Below are 26,302 nucleotides of genomic sequence, written 5' to 3'. Positions count from 1 at the left end.
ACTTTACAGGTCCACACCAGAGACACAGGCTAGAAATTTACTATTTATTTATTTTCTACCAAAGCTAAGATTCTCCCCAATCCCAAGACTCCAGGAATTAGGGCTTTAAGGAAACAGCAAATACCATGAGACTTGGCAATGCTGTATCTGGCAGCCCATTTCCTTCCTGCATCCCCAACACCCTCCTATAATTCCCAACAGCGTCTGAACGTTTCGTCTCCTTGTTCCACTAGGAGTTTCTGCAGCATCGTCCCTGCTCCCTGTGAGCCCATCCAGTCCTGCCCAGGGGAAGCTGGGGAGTGGGTGCAGCCCTCAGGGTGTTGCTCTGTGTCAGACCATCACACTCCACTCTAATACAAAGAGGGTCTGATCCTCTCAACGACTCCTGGCAGAAGCAGTGTGTGTGTGTGTCCACAATGGGAATGAGTCACTGTGAGACCCTCCCCCTTTGTATCCCCCAACCAGTGTGTGTGTAATTTCCTACATTGAACAGTCACATTAACACAGTTCCCTCCAATTAGCACATTCCAGTATCACACGGGATTGTTTCCAGCATTGTCGTGAATGGCCCTGGTGTCCATGAAGTTCAGGGAGGGAGGAAATTTCTGAGGTGATGCCATTTCCCCTCTTTCCTTTTGGCACAAGGTTCTCTCTCAGCTGCTGGAGTTTGAGTCTGTCTCTCTGGATTAATTTCCTGGCCCTTTGCCCCACCAGAGAGTTTAGCAGGGTGTGAGTGTGGGTTCAAACCTGGGCGTTCTGGTGTTTCTTTCCCTCCTTTTCTTTGGGGGTGTTTCCAGTGGTGGATGCTCTTGCTTTGTTTGATCCCCCTGTCGCCTCTTCAGGAGCAGCTTCATGGGAAGGAGCTTTTGGAAACTTCCTCTCACAGATGCCCTCTGCTGATTTCTTCCCCTGGTTTATTTCCAGGGGCAGGGTGAGATGCAGGCACTGAGGCTGTTTCTCCAGTTCCTGGTGTCCCTGTGTCATTTTCTGCCCCTTCCCCATTCTTGGGGGCATGAGGCTGTGCAGGGCCTGTGGAATCTCCATGAACAACAGACCCACTAACTCCTAATGTCTGGGGGAAATCCCAGTCACTGGGGGGGCAGATGCTGAGGAGGTTGCTCTGAGTCTGTCCTGCAGTGCGACCAGGGCTGAGGAATGGGAACAATTTCTCAGAACTTCCCACAGGAATCTCCAGGATTAGGGTCATTGAATTGACACTGTAAAATGAGAGACTCCCCCCTTCTAGATCCAGAAACACCCCAACCACTGTCGGCCTCACAGCCCAACTCTGGATCACAGTGTCAGCCTCGCTGGTATGATACTGCCCCCCCGATATTCCCATAGACCAGCACCCCTCCTTTGGGAAACTCTCCAGTGTCTGATGTCTCACTTTTTCTCTCACAGTCTTATTCAGCACCCCCAGCTCCCAGTCTGGGCTGTCCTCCACCTTCACCTCCCAGTACCACCTGTGAGCCCCTGCCTCCTTATCATCAAACCCCTGACTCCCCACAGCAACGAGGGGCTCAGCCAGCCCTTGGGAAGAAGGTGTGCGCAGGACTTTTCTGACATCTGAAGACAGGATGAGTTTGGTGTGTTTACAAGTTTGATCCAGAGTGATGGGAACTGAGGAGAGAAATGAGAATTACCCATTAGCCCCAGTTCAGTCAGAGACCCCATAGGGAAGAAATTCCAGCCAGCACAGCTGGAGTGGAAGACAGAGTGTTAAAGGCTGGGATGGCTGGTGGGACTGGCCCTGCTCACGTGGATCTGGCTTTGGGGTTTGAGGAACTGCAGGGCTGTGTCTGAGCCAAGTCCTTGAGCAGGGGGTGAGATGGGGGAGCTGGAGCAGGGGACTGGGCTCCTTGCTCCTCTCACTCCCCCTGCCCAGTGTCTGACCCTGAGATGCATTAGGGATCCAGGGGCCCATGGAGGGGGCCAGGAGTGAGGACTCTGCAGGCTGTGGTGGGAGGACTGAGAGGATATCGCTGGAGCTGACAGAGTAGGGGATGAGTCTTTGTTGAGAGGCCAATGGAAGATGGGGGGAGCATGTCAGGGCTAACTGAAGGGGTTTGTAAATGAGCTACCCTGGGGTATGAGGCTTTCTTCTCAGGACAGCGAGTTCAAGGCCATTCACGGCATCCAGCCCCACAGCTCTGCAGCCAACCCCTGTCCTGCCCCATCTGACTCTTGGGGACCCCACATCTCTGTCAGACCTGCTAAGTAGCCCTGATACTGCTACCCCTAGAGCAGTGTCTGCTCAGCTTTTCCCAGCCCCACTCACCCATGTAGCTCCTAGCCTGCCTGAAACCTGCAAAGGAAGAGAAACAAACATGGTCAGGGCGAACATGAGGAATTTGCTCTGACAGGAGCTGCTGCTCTGGGAGAGAGTCAGTGACAAACAGAAAGAAAACTAGTGCTGTGAAGCGTGACATGGAAACACGTCCTCTTACCTAGCTCTGCAATCTCCTTGGCTGAAATGGAAAGAGACGGAGTTAGTCCCTGTCAGTTAGGCAGAGGACTCAGTTCTGGGGGCTGCTCTGGGACCACGTGATCACTTCACGTGAGATTCATGGGCCTCACTGCTGAAGAAGGGTACGTCTACACTACAGCGCTAGTTCGAACTAACTTAGTTCGAATTAGTTAATTCGAACTAAGCTAGTTCGAACTAACGCATCTAGAACTAAAAACTAGTTCGAACTAGCGTTTTGCTAGTTCGAACTAGTAAGTCCACATTGAGTGGACTCTGAACAGGGCTTAAGGATGGCCGGAAGCAGTGCCGGCAGGGCATCAGAGGAGGACTTAGAGCATGGAGATACTGTCTCAGGCTAGCCGAGGGCTGCGCTTAAAGGGTCCCGACCCCCACCCCGAACACACAGTTCTAAGGGGTGCCCCGCTTGCAAAGAAGTTCTGGCTTGGAGTGCCCTGAGTGCCCACACTGGGCACATCACAGCACTCGGCCATCAGCCCGGCTGCACTTGCCGCAGGCTGCCATCTGGGGAGAGGGAGTAATTGGGGGGCTGCAGGAGAGCTTCCACCCCCAGAAGCCCGCAGAGCCAGCCCAGTCCTCCCCATCGGGGGCTCGTACCCCATTCCTCCCTCACCTCCTTCCACTTGCCCTTCCCTATCCCCCCTTCTTATTGATGTACAAAATAAAGATAACGTTTCTTCCAACATTGACTCTGTCTTTATTGAAAAAAACTGGGGGAGACTGGGAAAAGGAGGTGGGAGAGGGGAAGAGAAAGGCTGGGAGAGGGGAGGGCAACTAACATGATCAGGGGTTGGGAACAGGTCCCAGATGAAGAGAGGCTACAGAGACTGGGACTGTTCAGCTTAGAAAAGAGGAGACGGAGGGGGGACAGGATAGAGGTCTCTCAAAGCAGGGGTTGGGTGGAGAGGGTGCATTCAGAAAAGTTCTTCCTGAGTTCCCATAAAGAAGGACTAGAGGACACCAAAGGAAAGGAATGGGTAGCAGGCTTGAAACTAGTAAGAGAAAGTTGTTGTTGACAAAGCAAATAGTTAACCTGTGGAACTCCTTGCTGCAGGAGGCTGTGAAGGCTAGAACTAGAACAGAGTTTAAAGAGAAGTGAGATAAAGTGATGGAGGTTGGGTCCATGGAGTCCTATTAGCCAGAGGGTAGGAGTGGTGTCCCTGCCCAAAGTTTGTGGAAGGCTGGAGAGGGATGGCACGAGACAAATGGCTTGGTCATTGTCTTCGGTCCATCCCCTCCAGGGTCCCTAGGGTTGGCCTCTGTCGGCAGACAGGCTACTGGGCTAGATGGACCTTTGGTCTGACCCAGTACGGCCATTGTAAGCTCAGGGCTCAGTGTCGGGGGTCTCAGTGGACCCCCTTGATTTTCATGCACACCTGGTCCTGGGTGGCCAGGCTGGCAGCTCTCCTGCCCTAGACGGCCACTTTCCTGTGCCTAGTGCGGAGATCGTGGACGAGGTCCACGATCTCCGCACTAGCCCAGGAAGGTGCCCGCCTCTTGCGGTCCAGGGCAAGCTCCCGGGAGCCGCCAGCCTGGTCCCGGCAAGAGGGGGTGGGCTGGGGGGCATCGGGTGGGTGGCTCTGTGCCGTGCCAGGTGCAGGGTCTGCTAGCTGGGTGCTGGCAGGCTTGCACCTGGCACGGGCACCGTAGCCAGCCCGTGCCCCTTTAAGGGGTCCGGGGCCGGGAGGGGGGCATAGAGTTTCCCTGGTGTTGGCCAGAGTGGCCACCAGGGAAACCTGGGGAGGGCTAGCCTCCCACTAGTTCGAACTAAAGGGCTACACAGCCCTTAGTTCGAACTAGCTAGTTCGAACTAGGCGTTAGTCCTCGTAAAATGAGGTTTACCTAGTTCGAACTAAGCGCTCCGCTAGTTCGATTCAAATTCGAACTAGCGGAGCGCTAGTGTAGCGCATAGGAAAGTTAGTTCGAACTAACGTCCGTTAGTTCGAACTAACTTTCTAGTGTAGACATACCCGAAGAAATCTCCTCTCTGTGAATAGCAATAACTAGCTCTCAGGGATGCCTTTATATTGTCTCTTAGGCTACGTCTACACTGCACAGTTATTTTGGAATAAACTGTTCCCGAACAGTTATTCTGATTTAGCTTATTTTTACACTGCAGGAAAGCATCAAAGTTAGTCCAAGGCAGGCTCCCTAGGGTATGTCTAGACTATAGGCTTTTTGTTGACAGAGGCTTTGTCAACAGATACTGATACTGTCGAGAAAGCCTCTGTCAGCAAAGAGCATCTAGACTACATCCAGTTCTGTCAACAAAGCAAGCTGCTTTGTCAATATGACAGTGTAGGTGCAAAGGACAGTGTAGATGCAATAATGCCTTCTGTCAACAGAACTCTGTTGACCAAAGGCGTTATTCCTTGTAGAATGAAGTTTACCACTGTCGACAAAACTGCTGAGTTCTGTTGACGTTATGTCGACAGAACTCAGCGGTAGTGTAGATGCAGGTATAGTTTTGTTGACAAAAGTCCACTTTTGTCGACAAATCCCTGTAGTCTAGACACACCCTGGCTGTGTCTACATTGGCACCCCTTTCTGGAAAAGGGATGCTAATGAGACGAGTTGGAATTGCAAGTAGGAATAAGAAATCCTCCAGAAAAGGGCTTATTTTCCGGAGAAGCGCATCTAGACTGGCGCTTTTCTCCGGCTTATCCCCAAGCCGGAAAAAAGCGGCAGCCATGTACATGCAAATGCCGCGGGCGATATTTAAATCCCCCGCGGATTTGCAATTCCGACTCGTCTCATTATCATCCCTTTTCCAGAAAGGGGTGTCAATGTAGACGTAGCCCCAGGGACTGGAGCAAATGTTGCTGTCATTGATGCTGCTGTAAATCTGCAATAACTCCAGGTGCTTCACTGAAGTGAATCTGGATTTACACTGGAGTCACCCAGAGTAGAATTGTGGCCTATGAGAAGCTGCTGTTTGGTTGTGGTGACCCCAGCTGTTTGGGAAGGGGGGAGATTTTTAAGGGACCCTTGCAGGATCCAAATCCCAGTTGGGATTGGCAAAGCATCTAACCTTGATGGGACATGTGGGTTTGGATCAAATCCAGCTCTGTCATCCTCAACACTGCTATATAAGAGGAATGACTCATAACCCTTTGGTGTCTCACAGCTACACACTGCGGGTGTCACTAGGGGAGAGTTGGACCCGGAGAGGCTTGGAGCTCAGATCTGGGATCTGGCCTTAGCAAAGAATATGGAGCCTCTGCCCAGGGGCTCTAATGGGGTGGGGAACAAACTTACCAAGTTTCTCTTGCAGGTCCTGGCACTCTGGGGAGAGAAGAGAAGGAGCCATTATGGGTTCTAAGTGGGTCGTTACAAGCACAGTGACATGGGGCCCTGCAAACTCTGGGTGCAGCTGCACTGCAAGTGGAGTGATTGTCCCAATTTGGGCACAGACCAGTATCAGGTCTGCTCCAGATGGTGCACTGACAATAGAAGGGCAGTTGGGTTCCAAATGCAGGGCCTTAGGCTGGTAGCTGAAGGTCAAACCAACTGACACTCCCAGGTGAGGTGCAAGGGTGGCTGCCCAGCCCTGTTTCCTCTCCTACTGTTGCATGGCTGTTGTTAGGGCTCTGACTCCAGTAGGGCTAGTGTGTATCTGGCAACACCAGCTGGGAAGCTCCGACCAACTGCAGGACATACTCAGTGAGCCAAGGGATTTAGAACTGATAGCACAGGTCAGGTTGTTAATGAACAACAGACAAAATCCCAAATCAGCCCCTAAACAGAGCCCACAAATTTCCCCAAGGAACAGCAATCTGAGGTGACGGCCCTGCTGGGAATGAGGGCAGGAAGCATCACTCCAGAACATGTATCACACAGACAGAGGCCTGCCCTGCTGGAGCCTGTCACCCAGCCTGAGGCCTCCTATTTCTATGCTGTGCAGTCCCTGTGTGGTGCTGCATTGCAAAGCAAGAAGCTGTAGGGTCAGTGGCCGGCAGGAGCTTAGCTGGGGAAGGGCTCTGTGGGTCTGGGTGACACTGAATGTACTGACCACCCCTAAACACAAGGGATTGGGTCCCCTCCAGGCTCTTAGGGAAATAATGTGGGTGGCGGGGCCCATATAGAAGATAGTAGGGTTTGGAGGCTCTGCTCATTTGTAGGCCAGACCTAGACACTCAGGGAAGGGGGAAGAGGACAGGACTGGATGCTGGGATGGCCAAGAGGTTGGAGTGAGGATTTAGAGACACTAGCAGTGCAGTAAGGACCTTGGGGCTGGGAGGGGGAGTGGGAGGAGGGAGGCACTATAGAGCTGCGAAAGAGCTGGGTGCAGGCAGGAAGCCCAGCAATGGGAGAGCAGGGATTTTGCACTTCAGAACTGAGCTGTGGGCAAACACCTGCAGGGAGGACATTTGCCCAGCCCCTGACTCAGGACCTGTCTACAAAGCCCCATAATTCAGGCTATCAGGGTGTGATTTGCAGCACATACCAGAATGCCACACAGTAACTGCCTCCAGTGGCTGCTGCTGGTGTGTACTAAACAGCACCTTGTTCACACGAATGAAGCCTTTTTCCTACAGGACATTAATGCAAGTGAGGGACATTGTAGTTTACACCCACAACATCCCCCATGGGGTTGTTACTTTGGTGTATATTGCTATGCACAGCCCGGTAATCTAACTGTTGGGCAGTGTAGGCCTACCCTGAGTCCTGTTATCCATTACATTCACTCTCCCTAGTTCAGGATGACAGTGAAATCTGAACTGCAAACTGGGCACTATTCGTTTATTCATAGAATTTGGGGAGATGGCCATGGAGATGAGTAAAATCCATACAATACAAGTAGTGATTTTTCTCTCTCTTTCTACAGCAGTGGTTCAAAAACTTTTCAGTATCACGCCACCTTTTTGATTTTTGAGAAACCCTTACACTCCCCCCAAAAAATAGCAGAAAAAAATGGAGCTGACCATGGCTGAAAAACAAAAAGAGCATCAAAACTTGAGAAAAAATTTTTTTCCTTTTAAGAACAGAGCAGGTATTGCCCTTTTAAGGTGTCCATTTTGAAATCTGCCCCAGCCAGCCCAAGCTGTGCATGTTCTGGTGGCTAAGCAGACTGGTGGACTGGCCTCTTTCTTGGGGGGAGGGATTGATGTGGGGAAGGGGGGAAGCTGGGTCACCTCACACCTCCCCCTAGAATTTCTTCATGCACCCCCCTCCCCGGGGGACATGCCCTCCAGTTTGGGAACCCGTGCTCTACAGCATGAAAGCCAGGTACCTGTTTTCAAGGGCTCTTTCTCAGCTTCTGAAATGGGGAAGAGAAAAGAGACGCACTGTTACAGGGCTACTAACAACGTATTTCGAAAATAAGGGACAGTTTTCTTAGTAGCCTCCCATCCCTCCTACCATATTATTGGTAGTAACAGGGTGCTGCTCTGTGACCATGCAATCTCTTTGCATGTGGCCAGGACATTTGCCAGGGATATTTCTTGCTGCTTTCAATCACACTCAGCATCTTCTCGATTTGTACAGTGAGAAAAAAATAAGGCCCATCCCTTCTAAGAAGTGTCTTTTGGAAATCCCTGGACACTCCACTGGATGGTGCTGTGCACTCCCTAACAACTGGGGCTAGTTAGAGACATCTCAGGGCTTCACTCCCAAACCCAGAACAGCAACTGGTAATTTGGTAGGAGCAGGGCTGCTGATTAGGTCGCCAACTTTCTAACATTTCAAAACAGGGCACTGCAGCTCCTGTCTGCTCACTCCCCACCCTCCTCCTGCTGCCATCATTTGCTTCCCACTCCTCTGGGGCTTACCTGCAGACTGCCTACCTGTCCAATCAGGACATGGTGGGTGGGACTGGGGGATGGTCCCCAGAGCATTTAATCACGGAGGATAAGCAAACCGATCTTGGTTCGGAACTCTCACTTAGAAACGCTGACAAGTTTATTCAGGGAGGCTTTTGATGCACTGACACTTGCTACTAGATGGTCATTTAGGCATCAGGGAGATAATTTGTTGAAAAGAGAATTTCTGTGTGTTTGAAGTACCCAGGAACACTCCTCTGTCCATTGCCCCCTCACTTCCTGTGTTACAGCTTGAGGCAGAATCCAGGGTAACAGTGACAGGGTGTTGGTGAAACCTTTAAAAATGTTCCCCCTTCATAATCCGCCTTTTTGATATAATTTTAAAATTAGATCTCATGTTTCAAGTCTTCAATTTCCCCATCCAGCCCTCCCTGGCCAGAGGAATGGTGTCTACTAGGGGACATGGCAGAGGGCAAAGGAGATGAAAGAGGGGGATCCTCAGGGCTCTCCCAGGATGTCCTTGCAGTGAGAACCATTCTAGAATGTTGTATCCATTCTCTCTTCTTGCTGTGCCCACGTTCTGAGGCTATCATAAGCACAAAACAATAAGCATGGAGTTTCCACTGCAAAGGACACATTTGCCAACTTGTTCTCAACAGGCTGTGTAAGAATGTGTGTGTGTGGGGGGGAAGGAGTCACTAGGCAGAGACCTTGTGGATCCATCTCCTTCATCAAACTGAGAACACAAACAATACCAGACAGTCACAGAGCTCTCAGAGCAACCGACCTACCAAGTTGTGATAGAAATGTCTCTCTAGATCTTTTCTTCTTTGAGGCAATCTGCTTTGCTATGGAACAGAGAATCAGAAATTGCCATGAGACAGGGAAGGAAGGGGACACACTGAGCAATCTGCTAATACAGGTGAGGTTGGGAACCCCAGTGTTTTTGTTAGTTAGGTTTACAACCTAAAACCAACCCAAGGTCAATATCTAAACAGTAAAATGCTCCTGTGCCCCTTCCCAGGACCCTCTAGGATGAGCCAATAACACAGCCCCATTACCTGTATATTCATGGTATGCACAAACTCCAGCAGCGATGAGAACCAGAGCGAGCAATGCCCAGAATGCAGCCAACCAGGGAGACACCCGGGGGAAGATGTCACCTGGCAAACAGAGAGCACAGGGTGTGAGGAGCACCGGACCCGTCTGAAGCTGGAGAATGGGGTTTGCCACTTGGTTTTACAGCTGAGTCCCAGTTCAGAGATACCCAGAAATTCCCAGAACTAAAAGGAAACTCCCTTCCGAGCATAGGCAGTGGGTAAAGTGGTTGCTTGGGGAGGCAACCCCCGTCTGTGGTCCCTCCCAGACTCTGACCCTGATCCACCTGGGTCCCACCCCACTCTGCCGAGGCCCTGCACTCTGCCTACTGTCTCCCTCTTCTCTTTCCTCTCCTCCCTGCTCACTCCTTGCAGCCAAATCCCTGAACTCAAATGTAGCAAATGACATTATTTGAAAATAACACTCTTCTAACATTTCTTTCTCAGGAAAATGGAGCATGTTTCCCACTGTATGGCAAACGGTGAAGACTGAAAATCACAGAAGAGCCTAATTAAAAAAATGGGGCTTTTTTGAAAGAAAGAAAAAAAAAGGCAGTCTAGAAGGGATCTTTTGAAAATACAACCTTTTTTCGAAAGAGCCTTTAACCTCATTTTTTGAGGAATACAGGATCTTTTAAAACAGGGTTGTATTTTCAAAAGATCCCCTCTAGACTGCCGGGGGGGGGGGGGGAGGGGGTTCTTGAAAAAGCCCCGTTTTGAAAAAAATCAGCAGCCATCTTTATGCACATGAAGCATGGGATATTTAAATCCCAGCTTCATCTGCACTTTCAAAGTGCTTGATTTGCATCCCTCTGCTGACAGAGGGATATAGTCTGGACGTAGCCTATGTCTACACTACAAGGTTTTTGCACAAAAACGAATGTTTTTGCACATAAATGGGCAGAGCATCCACACCTCAAGTGCATTTTTGTGAAAAAAAACAAAACAAAACCAGTAAATCAACAGGACAGAGTTCTTTTGCTGGTACAGTTATTCTTCACGTGGAATAACTACTTTTTATGCTACAGCTTTTGCATGTGTGGATGCTCCACAGGGGTTTCATGTGCAAAAAGAGCCTATCTGAAAAAGCACAGGTGCTCTGACGACCATCAGAGCTTTCTTGCACAATAGCATCCGTGCAGTGTGGACACTCTCTTGCGCAAAAGCACATAGCTTTTGCAATGCACTTTTGAGGTGTGGACGTGCTTTTGTGCAAGAAGTTTTTGTGGAAGATCTCTTTCGCAAAAAGCTTCTTGTGCAAAAACCTGGCAGTGTAGACAAAGCTTTATATACCACAACCAAGGCAGCCTTTAACCTTTCCTTGAATAAATTATATAACCTGAGCTCCTACATTTCTGACTGTGAGGCAGGTTTCCAGATCTCTAATCCTCCCTGATCACTTTCCAGTCTATCAACATCCTGTTTGAAAGTGTGGACACCATGACTGGACACAGTATCCCGCAATGGTCTGGCTAGCACCACACAAAGAAGGTGATGTCCCCACCTTTCCACTGCCACATACTCTCATTTATATCTACAAAGGTTCCATCGCTCTGGTAGCTCACACTCACATCTTTTTCAGAGTGACCGTTTCTAGATTACAATCTACCATCCTGCAAGTGTGATGCTCTTTGTCCTTTATGCTCTTCGTTTATGCCTACATGATTTTGCATTTGGCCATGTAGAAATACCATAGACTAAATCCTGTGGATCCATGACAGCATGTTGTTTACGTGACCTCACCTTATCAAGCAAGCTAAGTCGGTCTGCAGTACTTGTATCATTAGTTATGTCTCCACCAATGTTTGGGTCACCTGCAAATTTTTAATTTCCTCTCAGCTCTTTGAGAACACTCTTGAATAACATTGGCCCAGAACAGATTGCTGTGGGACTCTGAACCTTTTTAGGACGATTCACATTGCAACTTTAAGAGCTATGTTAGTCAATTTTTAAGCCACGTAATGTGGGCTACATTGATTTTGTACAGTGCACATATTTTTATCAGAGTTTCATGTAAGAGTAAATGAAAGCTCTTACAGAGTTTGAGACCTGGTCTACACAACCAGGTTAGATTGGGTTACTTACATTACTCAGATCCATAAAAGAATTCCCATCCTCTATGATGTTTTTAAGCTGACCTAACCCCACATGTAGAAACCACTAGGTTAATGGAAAAATTATTTTGTCAATCTAGTTATCACCTCTTGGACAACTGGATTTCCTACAGCCCTGGAAGAGCCCTGTATGGTGCAGTAATAAGTTACATTACAGTGTTGCTGCTGTTGTGCTTCTAGTCTACGCAGACTCGGAATGTTTTACTTCAGCACAGTTACCTTTACCAACCAAATGCCATAAGTTCTGTGCTTTGTTAACAACAAACCTGGCTAAGCCACTTCATCCCTAACCAAGCCTGGTTTAAAAAAAATAAGGAAATTCTTCTTCACTCCACGCATAGTCAATCTGTGGAACTCCTTGCCATAGGATGCGGTGAAGGCTAGAACTTAAACAGGGTTCAAAAAAGAGCTAGATAGATTCATGGAAGTTAGGTCCATGGAAGTTAATGGCCATTAGCCAGGATGGGTAGGAATGGTGTCCCTAGCTTCTGTTTGTCATGGAAATGGCAGACAGGGGAGGGATCACATGAGGATTACCTGTTGCGATCCGTCCCTCCAGGGCATCTGGCATCGGCCACTGTCGGCAGATGGGATACTGCACTAAATGGACCTTTGGTCTGATTCAGTATGGCCGTTCTTATGTTCTTAAGCCTGTGATCTTGCTTATAAATAATATTGAAGTCTGCTGAATTCACATGCAGCTACAAGAGCATCCACGGAACTCCAAGAACAGCAACATTGGCAGCAGTAACTACTTAGTGGACTTAACAGCTCTGGACAGAACTAACAATCAATTCTGTTTAGGGGCAGAGAGGAAACTCACCGGAGAGGTGAATGGCCGATTGTCGCTCCATCTCCACGAGACTATTCTGCACGATGCAGCCAATGTCTCCAGGGTCTTCTCCTTCTGTGACAGTGACGTGACTCACAACACTGTACAGGTTCCCCATCTCCTTAGTCACGTTGGTCACAGACTCCATTGTCAGGTTCTGCCTATTCTTGCCAACCCACTGGAGTTTGGGTTTGGGAGACCAGCCTGTGGATCTACAAGCCAGTCCGATCCCCTGGCCCTGAGGACCCAGCACGTCAATGAACACCGGAGCCACAGCTGCAGAGAGAGACAGAGAATGTGCGTCAGGGAATCATGTCTTTGATAGACTCATGGGATTCACCACTGGCTATGTGGGGACTCTGCCTGGAAAGCTCCATTCCCTTGTGTGCAGCCTCCCTGGAATCCCTCATTCTGATGACTGGAGAAAAAAAATAAAACCAGCTTGTGTTTCCATGCAGTGAGGAATGTTCAGGCTTAAACTGCCCACAGAGATTGCTGCGCCTGCTGCTGAAATGCAGCCACTTCTGAAGTGGAGCCCAGCAACTGTCAGGATCACGTCAGTAAAAAGCAGGAGATGAGGGATGGTGACCCCAGCCACATCTCTGCTACCACTTGTCCTGTGCCACCCTCCTTTTGTGCTGAGAACGTAGCTCTACTTCTCATTTAAACGGGGATGTTAAATGCAGCAGTGACTTTGCGAGGGCCACAGCTGGACCAGCACTGAGCGTGAGGAGAGAGTGCCCCCTACTGAGTTTTGCATGTCAGTCCCTTCAGCACAGGGTTCTACTGCTGGGCTCAATATCTGGGCATTCAGAAGGGGACAGAAGGCTCCGTCTTCCCAGACACAGCACCCCTGGGAACATACTCAGGGCTCGATGTGAGAAGAGAAAAAGAGCCTGAAGTCGGAGACCTGGTGTGAGATCTGAGGCCTGAACAATTGTGTAATACATAGAATCACAGAATTGGAAGGGACCACAAAAGGTCATTGAATCCAGTCCCCTGCATCCCTGGCAGGGGGGGCCTGTGCATATAGGCCGACTTGGCAGTCACCTAGGGTGCCGCATTACGCCATTGACGTCACGCCATTGAGGGCTGTGGAGGCGGGGGTGCCAATCGCGCCTTCTGCCTGGGGCACCAGCTGCTGGCAGCTCTCCTTGAGCCGCTCCTGACCCCTGCCAGGTCCAAACACCATCTAGATCATCCCTGAGAAATATCTGTCTAACCCAAAAATCTCTAGTGATGGGGATTCCACAACCTCCCTGGGAAATTTATTCCACTGTTTACCACCCTGACAGTTGGGAAGTTTTTCCTAATGTCCAACCTAAACCTCCCTTGCTGCAGTTTAAGCCCCTTGCTTCTTGTTCTATCCAGAGGTTAAGGAGAATACTTGTTTCCCTTCTCCTTTTAAGGAACTTAAAGGCTATGTCTAGACTGGCATGATTTTCCGCAAATGCTTTCTGCGGAAAAGCGTCTGTGCCAATCTAGAGGCGCTTTTGCACAAAAAAGCCCTGATTGCCATTTTCACGATCGAGGCTTTTTTGTGCAAAACAAATCTGAGCTGTCTTCACTGGCCATTTTGCACAAAAGCTTTGCGCAAAAGGGACTTTTGCCTGAACGGGAGCAGCATAGTATTTCCGCAAGAAGCACTGATTTCAGACAGTAGGAAGTCAGTGTTCTTGCGGAAATTCAAGGGACAAGTCAGTGTTCTTGCGGAAATTCAAGCTGGCAAGTTTTTCCGCAAAAGCAGCTGCTTTTGTGGAAAAACTTGCCAGTCTAGATTCAGCCAAACTGTAATGTCCCTTCTCAGTCTTCTCTTTTCCAGACAAAAGATACCCATCTATATCAATTTTCCCTCATCGTAGGTCATGTTTTCTGCTGGACCTTTAATCATTTTTGTTGCTCTTCTCTGGACTTTTTCCACTTTGACCACATCTTTCCTGGATTGTGGTGCCCAGAACTGGACACAATGCTCCAGCTGAGGTCTAATCAGCGCAGAGTAGAGCAGAAGAATGACTTCTCGTGTCTTGCTTACAACACTCCTGTTAATGCCTCCCAGAATCATGAAACAAAAAAAAAGGACTAGGTAGCACTTTAAAGACTAACAAGATGGTTTATCAGGTGATGAGCTTTCGTGGGCCGGACCCACTTCCTCAGATCAAATTGTGGAAGAAAATTGGCCAAAGGATACAATCAAAAAAAGTAAACACATATGAAAAGGACAAATCAAATTTCAGAACAGAGGAGGGATGGGGGGGAGGTAAAGATATTAGAGGTGATAATTGGAGAAGTTATCTTTGTAATGGGTAAGATAATTAGTGTCTTTGTTGAGACCTAGGCGTAAAGTGTCAAATTTAAGCATGAATGACAGTTCAGAGGATTCTTTCAAGTCTGGTGTTAAAATCTCTTTGAAGCAGGATGCAGTTAAGTCCTTGAGACAATGCCCTTTCTGGTTGAAATGGCAAGAAACTATTTTTTCTTTGTGATCCTGTGTAATATCTGTTTTGTGTGCATTGATTCTTTGGCGAAGTGTCTGAGATGTTTGTCCAATGTACATAGCAGACAGACACTGTCGGCACATGATAGCATAAATTATATTTCTGGATGAGCAGGAATATGTGTTCTTGATCTTATAACTGAATTGGTTAGGTCCAATAATGGTATCAGCATAGTGAATATGTGGACAAAGCTGGCAATGGGGTTTGTTGCAAGGAGAAGTTCCAGGATTGGTATTAGTGTGGTATGTCCTGTGGTTGTTGGTAAGAATCATCTTGAGGTTAGGTGGTTGTCTATAGGAGACTATGGGTCTGTCTCCCAGAGCCTCTCGGAGTTTAGTATCCTGTTCCAATATAGGTTGTAGTTTATTGATAATGTGTTGGACGGGTTTAAGTTGGGGACTGTAGGTGATGACAAGTGGTGTTCTATTGTTGGTTTTCCTGAGTCTGTCTTGAAATAGATGATTTCTGTGTATTCGTCTGGCTCTTTCAATCTGTTTTTTTATTTCTCTGGGTTGGTAGTTGAGGTTTATAAATGCTTGGTAGAGATCCTGAAGTTTCTGGTCTCTGTCAGTGGGATTAGAGCAGATGCGGTTGTATCGAAGGGCTTGGCTATAGATGATGGATCGTATGGTGTGTTCTGGATGGGAGCTGGAGGCATGTAGGTAACTGTATGAGTCAGTGGGTTTTCTGTAGAGAGTGGTGTCTAATTTACCATTGGTGATTTGTACGGCTGTATCCAGGAAATGGATCTCTCATGTAGAATGGTCCAGGCTGAGATTGATGGTGGGGTGTAGGTTGTTAAAATTTCTGTCGAATGTCTCCAGTGTTTCTTGGCCATGGGTCCAGATCATAAAGATGTCATCGATGTAGCGTAAGTAGAGAAGGGGTAAGAGGGGATGGGATCTGAGGAAACGGTGTTCTAAGTCAGCCATAAAGAAGTTAGTGTGTACCCATGGCTGTGCTGCTGATCTGGAGGTATAAGTTGTCCTCAAACTGGAAATAATTGTGGGTGAGAACAAAGTTACATAGGTCTGCAGTCAGACTGGCAGTGGTGTCCTCTGGGATAATGTTTCTAATTACTTGTAATCTGTCTTCATGTGGGATGTTGGTGTATAGAGCTTCTACATCCATGGTGGCAAGGATGGTGTTATTGGGGAGGTTACAGATGTTTTGTAGTTTTCTTAGGAAGTCAGTAGTATCTCGGAGATAGCTGGGAGTGTTGCTTGCATAAGGTTCGAGAAGAGAGTCTACATAGCTGGATAATCCAGTAGTGAGCGTGCTGATACCTGAGATGATGGAACATCTGGGGTGTCCAGGTTCATGGATTTTGGGAAGCAGATAAAACAATCCTGGTCGGGATTCAGAAGGTGTTTCTGTGTGGATTTGGTCCCGAGTAGGTGTAGGGAGTTCTTTAAGGAGACAGTGTAGTTTCTTTTGGTATTCCGATGTGGGATCAGAGGAGAGAGGTTTGTAAAATGTGGTGTTGGACAGTTGTCTGGTTGCCTCCTGGTTATAGTCGGCCTTATTCATAATGACCACAGCACCCCCTTTGTCAGCTGGTTTGATTATAATGTCCGGGTTGTTTTTGAGCAATGCTCCTTCCTAGGGAGTCATTTCCCATGTTGCATGTGTGAACATGCCAGAAGGCTAGTGCAGATACACCCCAACCTAATACAAAATGAGATGGCAGATGTCTCCACAGAGCAATGAATAGGGATGTTGTATGTAAAGTGTCAGGAACGGGGGAAGTAACGGATGCCATGTAAGGTAGCATGTGAGCTGTTCATGCCATGTGTATGTTTCAGTCTATAAATGGTGGGTATTTCACTATTACCCTTTGAATGGCCTAGAGACCAGCAGAGTCTTCTACTGTTCACTCCTTGCCATTGGCCGCTCATGTGCAAGTACCTGTAACTGTAGAGCCAGGGTGCTAGGATTGTGCCTTGAGGGGAATAGCCTTGGCAGTGTGTCTGTTACTGAACAAGGCCTGTGATCATTCTTAATGAATAACACCGAGGTCTGCTGAATTAACCCGCTGCACTACCTGCTAGTAATGATAACATGGGAGCTCCAAGAACACACTGACTGGAACAGCTCCAGCAACCTGTCCAGCATTTCTGAAGCAACAAAATTCCATCTTCCTCCACCACCACCCCTCCCCACCCACTCAGTACCATGTCTCACCTGCCACCTGTAGGTCAGCGGCAGATTCCAGGGTCCACTCTGGGTTCCTCACTAAGCACCGGTATTTCCCATCATCTGACATTTGGATTCGTTTCAGCTTCAGGGAGACGTTCCCTCTGCTGATCTCCTGCAGGAACATCTCCGTCCTGTTCTGGTAATCCTTCCCTGGCAGGTTCCAGGTACCCTCATTCATGTATTCATGCACCAATATAAATCCTCGTCCAATTTTCCTCCACTGCACATCCATGCTGGGCAGCTGTGATGGGGGTGAGAGCTGGCAAGGTAACACCACATCCTGGCCAACTACCCCCAACACTGGGTGCAGAAATTCATCAAGGACAACCTCCCCTGCAACACAGAACCCCGGGGGGGGGGAGGGCAGATCAGAGTGAGAGGAAAGAAAGATGGAAATTGCTGAGTGGAATAAAATCCCCTCATTGTGTGCAGCTTATAGTGGAAGGTTCCTGAGACACAGAAATGTGTAGCTCATTTGAGTTAGTGTGTGATTGCAGGGCAGTGAGGTCACACTACTGCTGACACTAGCTAGTTCTCCAATGCTAAGCTGCAATGCCCAGAAATCTCTCCAAAGTTGCCTGTCTTGCAAACTACCTGCACTGTATTGGCAAAAGATGGCCTCCACTGGAAAACCTCTGCCAGTTCACAGAGCCCTGCACAGCCCCAAGGCACCCGATTACAAGTTCTTTCCATAGCAAGCTACTTTTTTGATTAATTGGTTTCAGATCCATGTAGCCCGGCCATCGCTGCTGGGAGGCCACCTCAGAGAGTTGCAGCCTGGCCTGGACTTTGAGGGATCTTTGGGACAGTGAATGTCTCTTCCATGGACTCAATACCCCAAACAGGGAGTGACTCAGATGGGGAGTCACTGCTCTTGTGATCAGTGTCATGTCTGGAGGGAATTAAATATCTGAAGGGAGCTTATGTCTCTAACTTTAGTAGTCTCCATGGTCTTTGGTTAAACCCTAGGTCATGTAGAACAATTACTGCCCAGCTGCAGCACCTGACAGTCACTATGTGGTTACAGGGGAGGAGGGATAAAGGTGGGATTTTCAAAGCCACCATTTTAATAAGTCCCAACTCCTAGAGACACGTAACTCTGAGACTCTCAGCTTTCTTTTTTTTCATAAGCCAGTATCTAGGGAGAAGCTTAAAAATGTGACCTGAGTATGACCAAAGGCTCAAAAAACAAACAAAAAATCAAAAAACAAAAACAAAAACAAAGGAAATAGGAAGACCCAAAAGGTGATTTGATTTTTTTTAAAACCCAATGATTTTTTTAGCCAGTCTCCTGATTTCTGAGGACTGACTCATGGGCTACGTCTACACTGGCGGGTTCTTGTGCAAGAACATCTTGCACAGGGTTCTTGTGCAAGAACTCTTGCTCAAGAACACATCCACACTGCCATGTGCTTTTGCGCAAGAGCATCCATGGCAGTGTGGACGCTCTCTTGTGCAAGAAAGCTCTGATGGCCATTTTAACCATAGGGCTTTCTTGCAGAAGAAACTCCTGTCACGCATCCACACTGCCCTCTTGCTTATAAGAGAACTTATACTTGTTGGAAGAGAGTATAGCTCTTGTGCAAGAAGCCTGTCTTCCAACACTGTGCTGTAAATCTTCTTGCACAAGAGCGGGTGGACAGTGTGGACGCTCTGTGGGTTCTTGCACAAGAACCCATCAGTGTAGACATAGCCATGGTATTTGAAGGTTTAGAGTTGGCCATTCTACAGCTTCCATTAATCCCAGTGTAAGCCAGGGGTCTGAAGGACTGCTTGAAATGCAGCCAGCTGAAGTTGTTTAGCCGTGCAAGATAACTAACTGTTGATATGTAAATACAGCTCTTGCTGAGGTGGGGAAGAAATCCGGGGTGTGGTTATGTAAATCCAGTTCAGCCAGGGCTGATGGAGGATTGGTTGGTAGACTGGAATGTGATGTATTGTAACTAATTTGATCTGTTGTGGGGTCACAAGTTATGCTACCCATAAATGTGGGAACTGTAAAATATGACACCAGTGCTTGCATGGGAGACACCTTCATTGTAAGAGGTCTCAGATGAACAAGCCTTCCCTTTCCAGAGTTGAGGGAATGGAGTTGGGGGAGGGCTTTAGCTTGCCTGTGAGCTGTAAGATTGGTTCAACCTGACTCTTCCTTTTGTATTAAGAATAGACCTAAAGTAGACTCCATGGGTACGTCTAGACTACCGGGTTTTATCGACAGAAGTTTTGTCGACAGTATCTGTTGACAAAACTTCTGTCGACAAAAAGCGTCCAGACACATTGAGTTCTGTTGACAAAGCAAGCTGCTTTGTCGACAGAACCCTGTAGTCTAGACGCAACCCTACAGGCAATAACACCTTCTGTCGACAGAACTCTGTCGACAGAAGGTGTTATGCCTCATAAAATGAGGTTTACCAGCGTCGACAAAACTGCTGAGTTCTCTCGATGGAGCCACGTAGATTAGTCTGACTGGCAAAGGGAAATGAAGCCGCGATTTAAATAATCGCGGCTTCGTTTAAATTTAAATGGCAGCCACGCTGAGCCGACAAACAGCTAATCAGCTGTTTGTTGGCTCAGCGCGCTAGCCTGGACGTTCCCGCGCCGACATGAAAGCCCTTTATCGACCTCCCTATTATGCCTCGTAGGATGAGGTTTACCAGGGAGGTCGATAAAGGGCTTTCATGTCGGCGCGGGAGCGTCCAGACTAGCACGCTGAGGCAACAAACAGCTGATTAGCTGTTTGTCGGCTCAGCGCGGCAGCCATTTAAATTTAAATGAAGCTGCGATTATTTAAATCGCAGCTTCATTTCCCTTTGCCAAACAAACACATTTACATGGCTCCATCGACGGAGCCATGTAGTTTAGACATACCCATATTGTTGACAAAGCTTCTGTCGACAAAAAGTGTCTAGACTACATCCAATTCTGTCGACAAAGCAAGCTGCTTTGTTGACATGAGAGTGTAGACGCAAAGGACAGTGTAGCTGCAATAACACCTTCTGTCGACAGAACTCTCGACAAAAGGCGTTATTCCTCGTTGAATGAGGTTTACCGCCGTCAACAAAACTGCCGAGTTCTGTCGACATTATGTAGACAGAACTCGGCAGCAGTGTAGACACAGGTATAGTTTTGTCGACAAAAGTCCACTTTTGTCAACAAAACCCTGTAGTCTAGACACAGCCTTAATGATTTCTAACTTTCTGTTCGCTTTTTTGACTGCTGCTGTGGACTAAGTGGCTGTTTTCAGAGAACCATATACAGTGACCTCAAGATTTCTCTCTTGAGTGGTAGGAGCTAACGTAGTTGCCACCATTTTATACACATAGTTGGGATTAAGTTTTCCAATATGCATTACTTTATATTTATTAATATTAAAATTAATCTGCCATGTTGTTGCCCAGTGACCTAGTTTTGTGAGATGAATTTGAAGATCTTCACAGTCTGTTTTGAACTTAAATGGGAACCTCACACCTTTTCCCCCCAGACTCCTCATTCAGGCGGGAAGATCTCAGGTCATGAGAATTCAGGTCCCCAGTGGGGCGGTCTAGCAGCGCGGGGCCTTTTGGTGCTATGGTAGGGCAGGAAGGGATCCGTGCTGGGGGCTCTGGGAGCCTCTCTCAGGGGAAGAAGGAGCTGGGTGACTTAGCTGCCACTCACAGCTAAGGTATACACTGGTCACCCTCATGTCATCCCTTCCCACAGCCGCCTAGGCCTGGCTCCTTTTCTTCTTCAAAACTGAGCTGGCCTTGGGGGAATATCATTAGTCCTGACCTCCCCCTACCTACTCATCAGGGTGTAGTGCATATGGGGACAGGCAGGGACATAATGGGGGACGGGGGTTCAGTTGTTACCAGCGAGAGCACACGGCGCCAGGAGTAGGATCCCCAGGCTGCACACACAGAGCTGCCATCGCGTCGCCATGGTTACATCCCGGGCAGGGACCTGTCGGGAGAGAGCAGGGATGGTTAACACCCACCACCTGTGTGAGGGGCTGGCAGTGCAAAGATCTGACCCAGCAATTTACTGGGACATGTCGTGTATCCATTCCCATCTCCTCCCCTTCTTCGTTCTCTGACCACCAAGCACTCTGCAATGATCATGGGTGCATTACACAACTAGTTAGTGAATGAAAAAGTAATACAACCTTTATAAAACCCTACTTGAGCATATCTGTGGTGACCTGTTGGGTGCAGCTACACTGTTCTCCACCCTCCGTTGAGGATCCGCTCACAGTTCCTTTGTGCATAACGCCGTCCCTTATGAGGAAGCGTCTCTACAACTTGCACAAACATATCTCCACAACTGCTGCAGAGGGAAAGTGTGTGTGATATGGGGAAAAATCCTTGTTAATGTTTCAGACCTTCTGGTGACAAAGAGGGCCCATGTGCTGGTCTTTCTCTCTAGTGGGGGCAATGGGGGGTGGGGGGAGAGGGATTCAGTCACTGCTACTCAAATGGATAGGGGGCAGGTTTGTGGGGAACGTAGGGTCTTATATTGCTTGAATCCAGCACCAACTGCTGCAGAGTGCCCCGCCCTTCCTGGTAGTGTGTCTTCAGGCCTGCTCCAGAGCAAAGGGTGAGGATAGGTTTCATATTACCAGAGTGTGCCCTTGTGCAAAGCAGGGTTTTGAATGCCAGAGAGCCAGGGTTCAGCAGTCGCTGGGCATTCTGGGGAGGCTGGCGAAAATGGGGATTTTTTTTGAGGCACATTTATCTTTTCATTCAAAAGTTTTTACTGAAATCTTCCTATATTCTGACAAAATTCAAACCATGAAGAAAATAGTTTCAAATATATTGGAAAATCCATTAGAAATGAGTGGTGCTAAAGACCTTTAAAAAAACACAAAAAAACCCAACCTTCAGTTCCTGTTTTTTTCACCTTAGAATCCAAACATTTTTCATTTGGAATGTCAGACAGGAATTAAAATGAGCATTTTTAATTGTGAATAATTTTTCTTGAAAATTGCAGTGAAATGAAGTTGTTCTATATGAAAAGATTTTAATACTTTTAACAACCATTTTTCATTACAAAAACTTCTGATTTATGGTTCTCAGCCAGCTCTAATCTCCAGCTTCTTAACAGCTTCTTGCTCAGCCTAATGAAAAGCACCTAAGTCCCACTGAATTTCAGTAGGAATTAACAGCTAGTTCCACAAAGGGACATAAACAGGGCTAATCTCTGTGGGTATGTCTACACTACCCCGCTAGTTCGAACTAGCGGGGTAATGTAGGCATACCGCACTTGCAAATGAAGGCCGGGATTTGAATTTCATTTGCATAAGCGGGGAGCCGCCATTTTTAAAACCCCGCTAGTTCGAACCCCGTGCAGCCTAGTTCGAACTACCTAGTTCGTGCCCCGTGTAGCCACGCTGCACGGGGTTTGAACGAGCGGGGTTTTAAAAATGGCGGCTCCCCACTTATGCAAATGAAGCCCGGGAAATTCAAATCCCGGGCTTCATTTGCAAGTGCGGTATGCCTACATTACCCCGCTAGTTCGGGGTAGTGTAGACATACCCTCCATTGACAGAGCCATGTAGTACAGACATACCCTGACAGGTGTTACCGCTTCATGCTCCGCTCTAAAGACAAGTGGGGGTGGGTGAGCAAGACAGAGAGTGTGGGCAAGATTTGACTTCAGGCCTCTTCCATCCCAGGTGGCTCCACAGTAACAGGCTGTGAGGTGAGTCTCTCCTGTTGGAGCTGCTCCTCTCTGGATACATAATTAAATAATTACTGGAGAAGAGATTTCAACTCAGGGTCTCACATCCCAGTGGAGGGCCCTGGCCCTGGGGCTACAGGCTATAATGCAGGGGGAGGGGAGTTTCTCCCTGGCTTTGTGCAAGGAAGGGATGACCTGGTTTAGGTGCCTAACACCACATGAGAGTTTACTGCTGAGTTTACCGCCCTATAGCCCATTGGCCAGATACCTACTGCCCAGATCAAAGAGTGAAGTGTCTAAATCCCTTTGTGTATCTAGAACCTAAGCCTGACCCCTTCCCCTGCATTTCACTGGCTGGTTTAGGTAGCTGCCTGCTCAGAGTGCTGACTTCGGAGGAGCCCAGTAGTAGGTGCTTAACACCTCTCTGATATTATACAGGAAGCCTGTGTGTATAACCTGGGGCTATGAAAATTATGCACACAGCATTGAATCCAGGCCCTGCAATGCTGGGAATCAAGCCCAAAGCTCCTAAATCACTCGAGTTACTTTGTATGTTCCCCACCAGCCAGCACAGTTAGAGCTCCTGGACTCTTATGCAGCTGAATAATGTGGAAGCTCCAGACCCACAATGGAAACCAACCAACAGGAGAGCTCTTAAACCCCACAAGCGTCCTGGCTTCTGATCAGCAAATCCAGCACTCCCCAAATGAGTGGAGCTCATCCAGGCCCTTATGGCCTCTCTGTGCAGATGCCAGAGTGTGTGTTACCAGCACTGACCAGTGACCACCCAGGGGGAAATTCTGACCCTACTGAAATCAATGGCTTTTACAGGGGAAGGAATTCAGACTCAGTGTAGAGCCGATGAGTGTGGGTAACCCTAGACTCTGATTCATGGGCTGTGAGCTCTTCGGGGAAGAGATTGTGTCTGGTCTGTGTCTGCACAGTGTCCACCACACTGGGTCCCTTGCTCCAGGCCAGAGCCCCTCATTCTATCGCAGTAAGAACACAGGAGTGGCTCCTGCAGTTGACCACAATCAGCAGACACAATGTCGCCCATGGCCATCCTTGTCCACATCATGAGCAGCACCGCGTTCAGCACAGTGCTTCTCACACCAGGCTGGTGACCGCTGTGGTGCATAGGGTTGCCAGGTGTCCAGTATTGTACCGGACAGTTCGGTATTTGCGTGCTCTGTCCAGTAAAAAAATCTGAAAATACCGGACATGTGCAATGTGCAATGTCTGGTATTTTCTGATTTTTCTGGCTGCACACTGGATGGAAGCCTGGTGTGGGTGGGGGGAGTGGCTGGCAGTCCCAGCTGGGACGTGGGGCTGCAATTGCTGTCGGGAGCTCTCGGTTGAGTGTGAGGTGGAGGGGAAGCCTCCTCCTTGCTTGTGAGTCGCCGGGAGCCTATGTGGGACAGACAGCAAGTGTCCAGGTCAGTCCCTCTCCCCGCCGGCCAATTTGCTTACCCCCTCCTTCCTGGCTGGCTGGTTCTCCCCCACTTCCTCTCCTGATGTTCCCCAGCCAGCCCCCCTGCACCCCCCCCAGCTCTGCTTCCTGCCGGCCCATTCCTCTTCCTTTTCACCCCTAGCCAGCGCAGATACACCTCTCCCCACCCCCGCCAGCTTTGCTTCCCACCCCCCTTTTCTCCTGGACCCCCCTTCCTCTCAGCCAGCTCCGCGGCCCCCGATTCCCCCCAGCTCTTCTTCCCTCTAGCCAGTTCCTCTTCCTGATCTCCCCCAGCCAGCACTACTGCACCCCCCACCAGCTCTGCTCCCCGCCCCCCCTTCCTCCCAGCCAGCCTTGCCTCCTCCCAGCCGGTCCCTTCTCCCCTGATATTCCATGGCCAGCCCCGTTCCGCCCCCCCCCCCCAACCAGCCCTGCTTCCTATTGCCCCCCCATCTCTCCCTGGCCAGCCCCATTGCCCCCCCCCCCGTTATCTGTTTCCAGCCCCTCCCCCCCCCCCGCGGCTAGCACTGCTCCCTTCCTGGCCAGTCCTTCCCCCACCTCCCATGAAGCGTGTTCGTTTTTTTTTTAAATGACTACCTGGTAACCCCTAGGAGTCTTTCTTTTTCTCAAAAACTTTGGTCCCCGCCCCCCCTTTGGTCCCCACCCCCCCTTTTTTTCCCTTCAACAAAATTTTTTCTCTGTGTTTTTTTTTGGTGACAGTGGGTATTCGGTATTTTTGTTTCAGCCATCTGGCTACCCTAGTGGTGCACTATTTGAATGATGGGAGAGAGGAGGGACTCCAGTCAGGGGTCAGGGCCTGCTGTGTCCGGTGCTGCACAGACACATGACAACGGCAGCCCCGCCCCTGTGAGCTACTCTCTGGCTGTCAGACTGGGCACAGCCAGCGGGTGAAACAGACAAACCCCCCCAGTGGTGATGGGTTGGGAGGACAAGATAACAATGCAGAAGAGAGAGTCACAGGGAAGCAGAGTCCAAGCTGGCCCAGCTGGTGCCAGACGGAAGCGTTCATTAGCCCTGGGGCTCTGAGGGGGGATTTGAGGAGGACAATCTGGTGGTTTTGTGATCTCTGAGGGGAAGCTGTTCCCGTGCCTGGCGGCAGCGTGGGGGAAGCGTGGGGGCGCTGGAGAGGACAGGCCGACATTCCAGGCTGCCATGGTTGGCAGAGCGAGAACTAGCAGCTTGAGGCACTGCTCGGTCTGACAGGCGATACGGGATCTAACCCCACATGTCCCTCTGGCTCAGTCCAGGCCTGTGCGCTCAGTGCCTTGTGCTGGGTGCACACCTGTTCTACCACAGCATCATGTCCCACCAGATACGCCTTGGAAGGTCTGAGCCGAGCTAGGCTCAGTCCCACGCAGTGCCAGGCTGAGAGTTCGGTGGGGCAGGGACGGTCTCTCACTGTCTGTATATGCCACACCCAGCACTATGCAGCCCTTTAGAAGAGGCACCAAATCACCCATGCGTCCCATCCCACTCACAACAGGCAGTGAGGGCCTAACAGGCCGAGCAGTGACTCACACCCATTGTCAGGGTTTGCCTGGCACTGACTGCAGGAGGGAACAGGCCATGGCGGGAGGGGGGCGGGGCATGATTCCAGGACCAGGAGTGTGAACTCCTCTGAGAGCTAAGGAAAGGGGGTAATAACAGGAAGGTTCCTACCTTAAGGACTCAGCATGTCCCCAGAGTTGCCAGGCAGCGAGCCGGGGTCCCAGCCCCACACCGAGCGCCCAAGGAAGTGGACTGACGTGCTGGGGCAGGTGGGGAAATGGATCCTGTGAACTCTGACTAGAGAAAGTGAAAGCACCAGGGTGTCTGTCACACATTAACAGGGTAGAGAGAGGATCTGGCCGGGACCCAGTGCCGGTGTCCGGTTACCTGTGGAGACAGGGGGAGCAAGGAGGAGTTTGTTGCCTCTGGGCTTCCCATTCCTCTTGCAGTGCAGCCCTGAGAAGTGCCTCTCCCCTGCCCCTGGAGCTGCTCTCCACTCCCACCCCAGGACCTTTCCCCACCACTGAGCTGCCCCTTCTGTCCCCGCTTGCGTGGGGCACTAGCAGGCTGTGCCATGCACTGAAAATAGCAGCCCTGGGGTCCATGGTTCAGTGCCAAGTGATGCAAGTGACTTAACTAAGGGCCTGGAAGCACACGGTAGAACAGCCCCAGTGAGTTCTAAGCTGGAATCTTAGAACTTC

At 49.3% G+C, this 26,302-nt stretch overlaps 1 protein-coding gene across 3 annotated transcripts; it reads right to left on the bottom strand.

The window, feature by feature from the left end:
- Positions 1 to 64: 64 nt before the first annotated feature.
- LOC149523350 (butyrophilin-like protein 9) lies at positions 65 to 25,888 on the bottom strand. 3 transcript variants are annotated; one of them, XM_089770041.1, is made up of 11 exons: positions 25,773 to 25,888; positions 20,836 to 20,926; positions 16,973 to 17,320; positions 12,285 to 12,569; positions 9,312 to 9,413; positions 9,042 to 9,098; positions 7,722 to 7,748; positions 5,747 to 5,773; positions 2,451 to 2,471; positions 2,282 to 2,308; positions 65 to 1,623 (listed from the first exon to the last, which is right to left on the bottom strand). In XM_089770041.1, the coding sequence occupies exons 2-11, from the start codon at positions 20,903 to 20,905 to the stop codon at positions 881 to 883; spliced, it is 1,707 nt and encodes a 568-aa protein (XP_089626167.1). In that variant the 5' UTR covers positions 20,906 to 20,926; positions 25,773 to 25,888; the 3' UTR covers positions 65 to 880. The 3 variants fall into 3 exon arrangements, with proteins under 3 accessions (XP_089626167.1, XP_089626170.1, XP_089626168.1); XM_089770044.1 differs by lacking the exon at positions 16,973 to 17,320; XM_089770042.1 differs by lacking the exons at positions 2,282 to 2,308; positions 2,451 to 2,471.
- Between the last annotated feature and the right edge of the window lie 414 nt (positions 25,889 to 26,302).

The sequence above is a fragment of the Pelodiscus sinensis genome, chromosome 18, assembly GCF_052426305.1.
Source record: "Pelodiscus sinensis isolate ZL-2025 chromosome 18, ASM5242630v1, whole genome shotgun sequence".
Classification (NCBI taxonomy): Eukaryota; Metazoa; Chordata; order Testudines; family Trionychidae; genus Pelodiscus; species Pelodiscus sinensis.
This window is presented reverse-complemented; position numbering and strand designations above follow the sequence as displayed.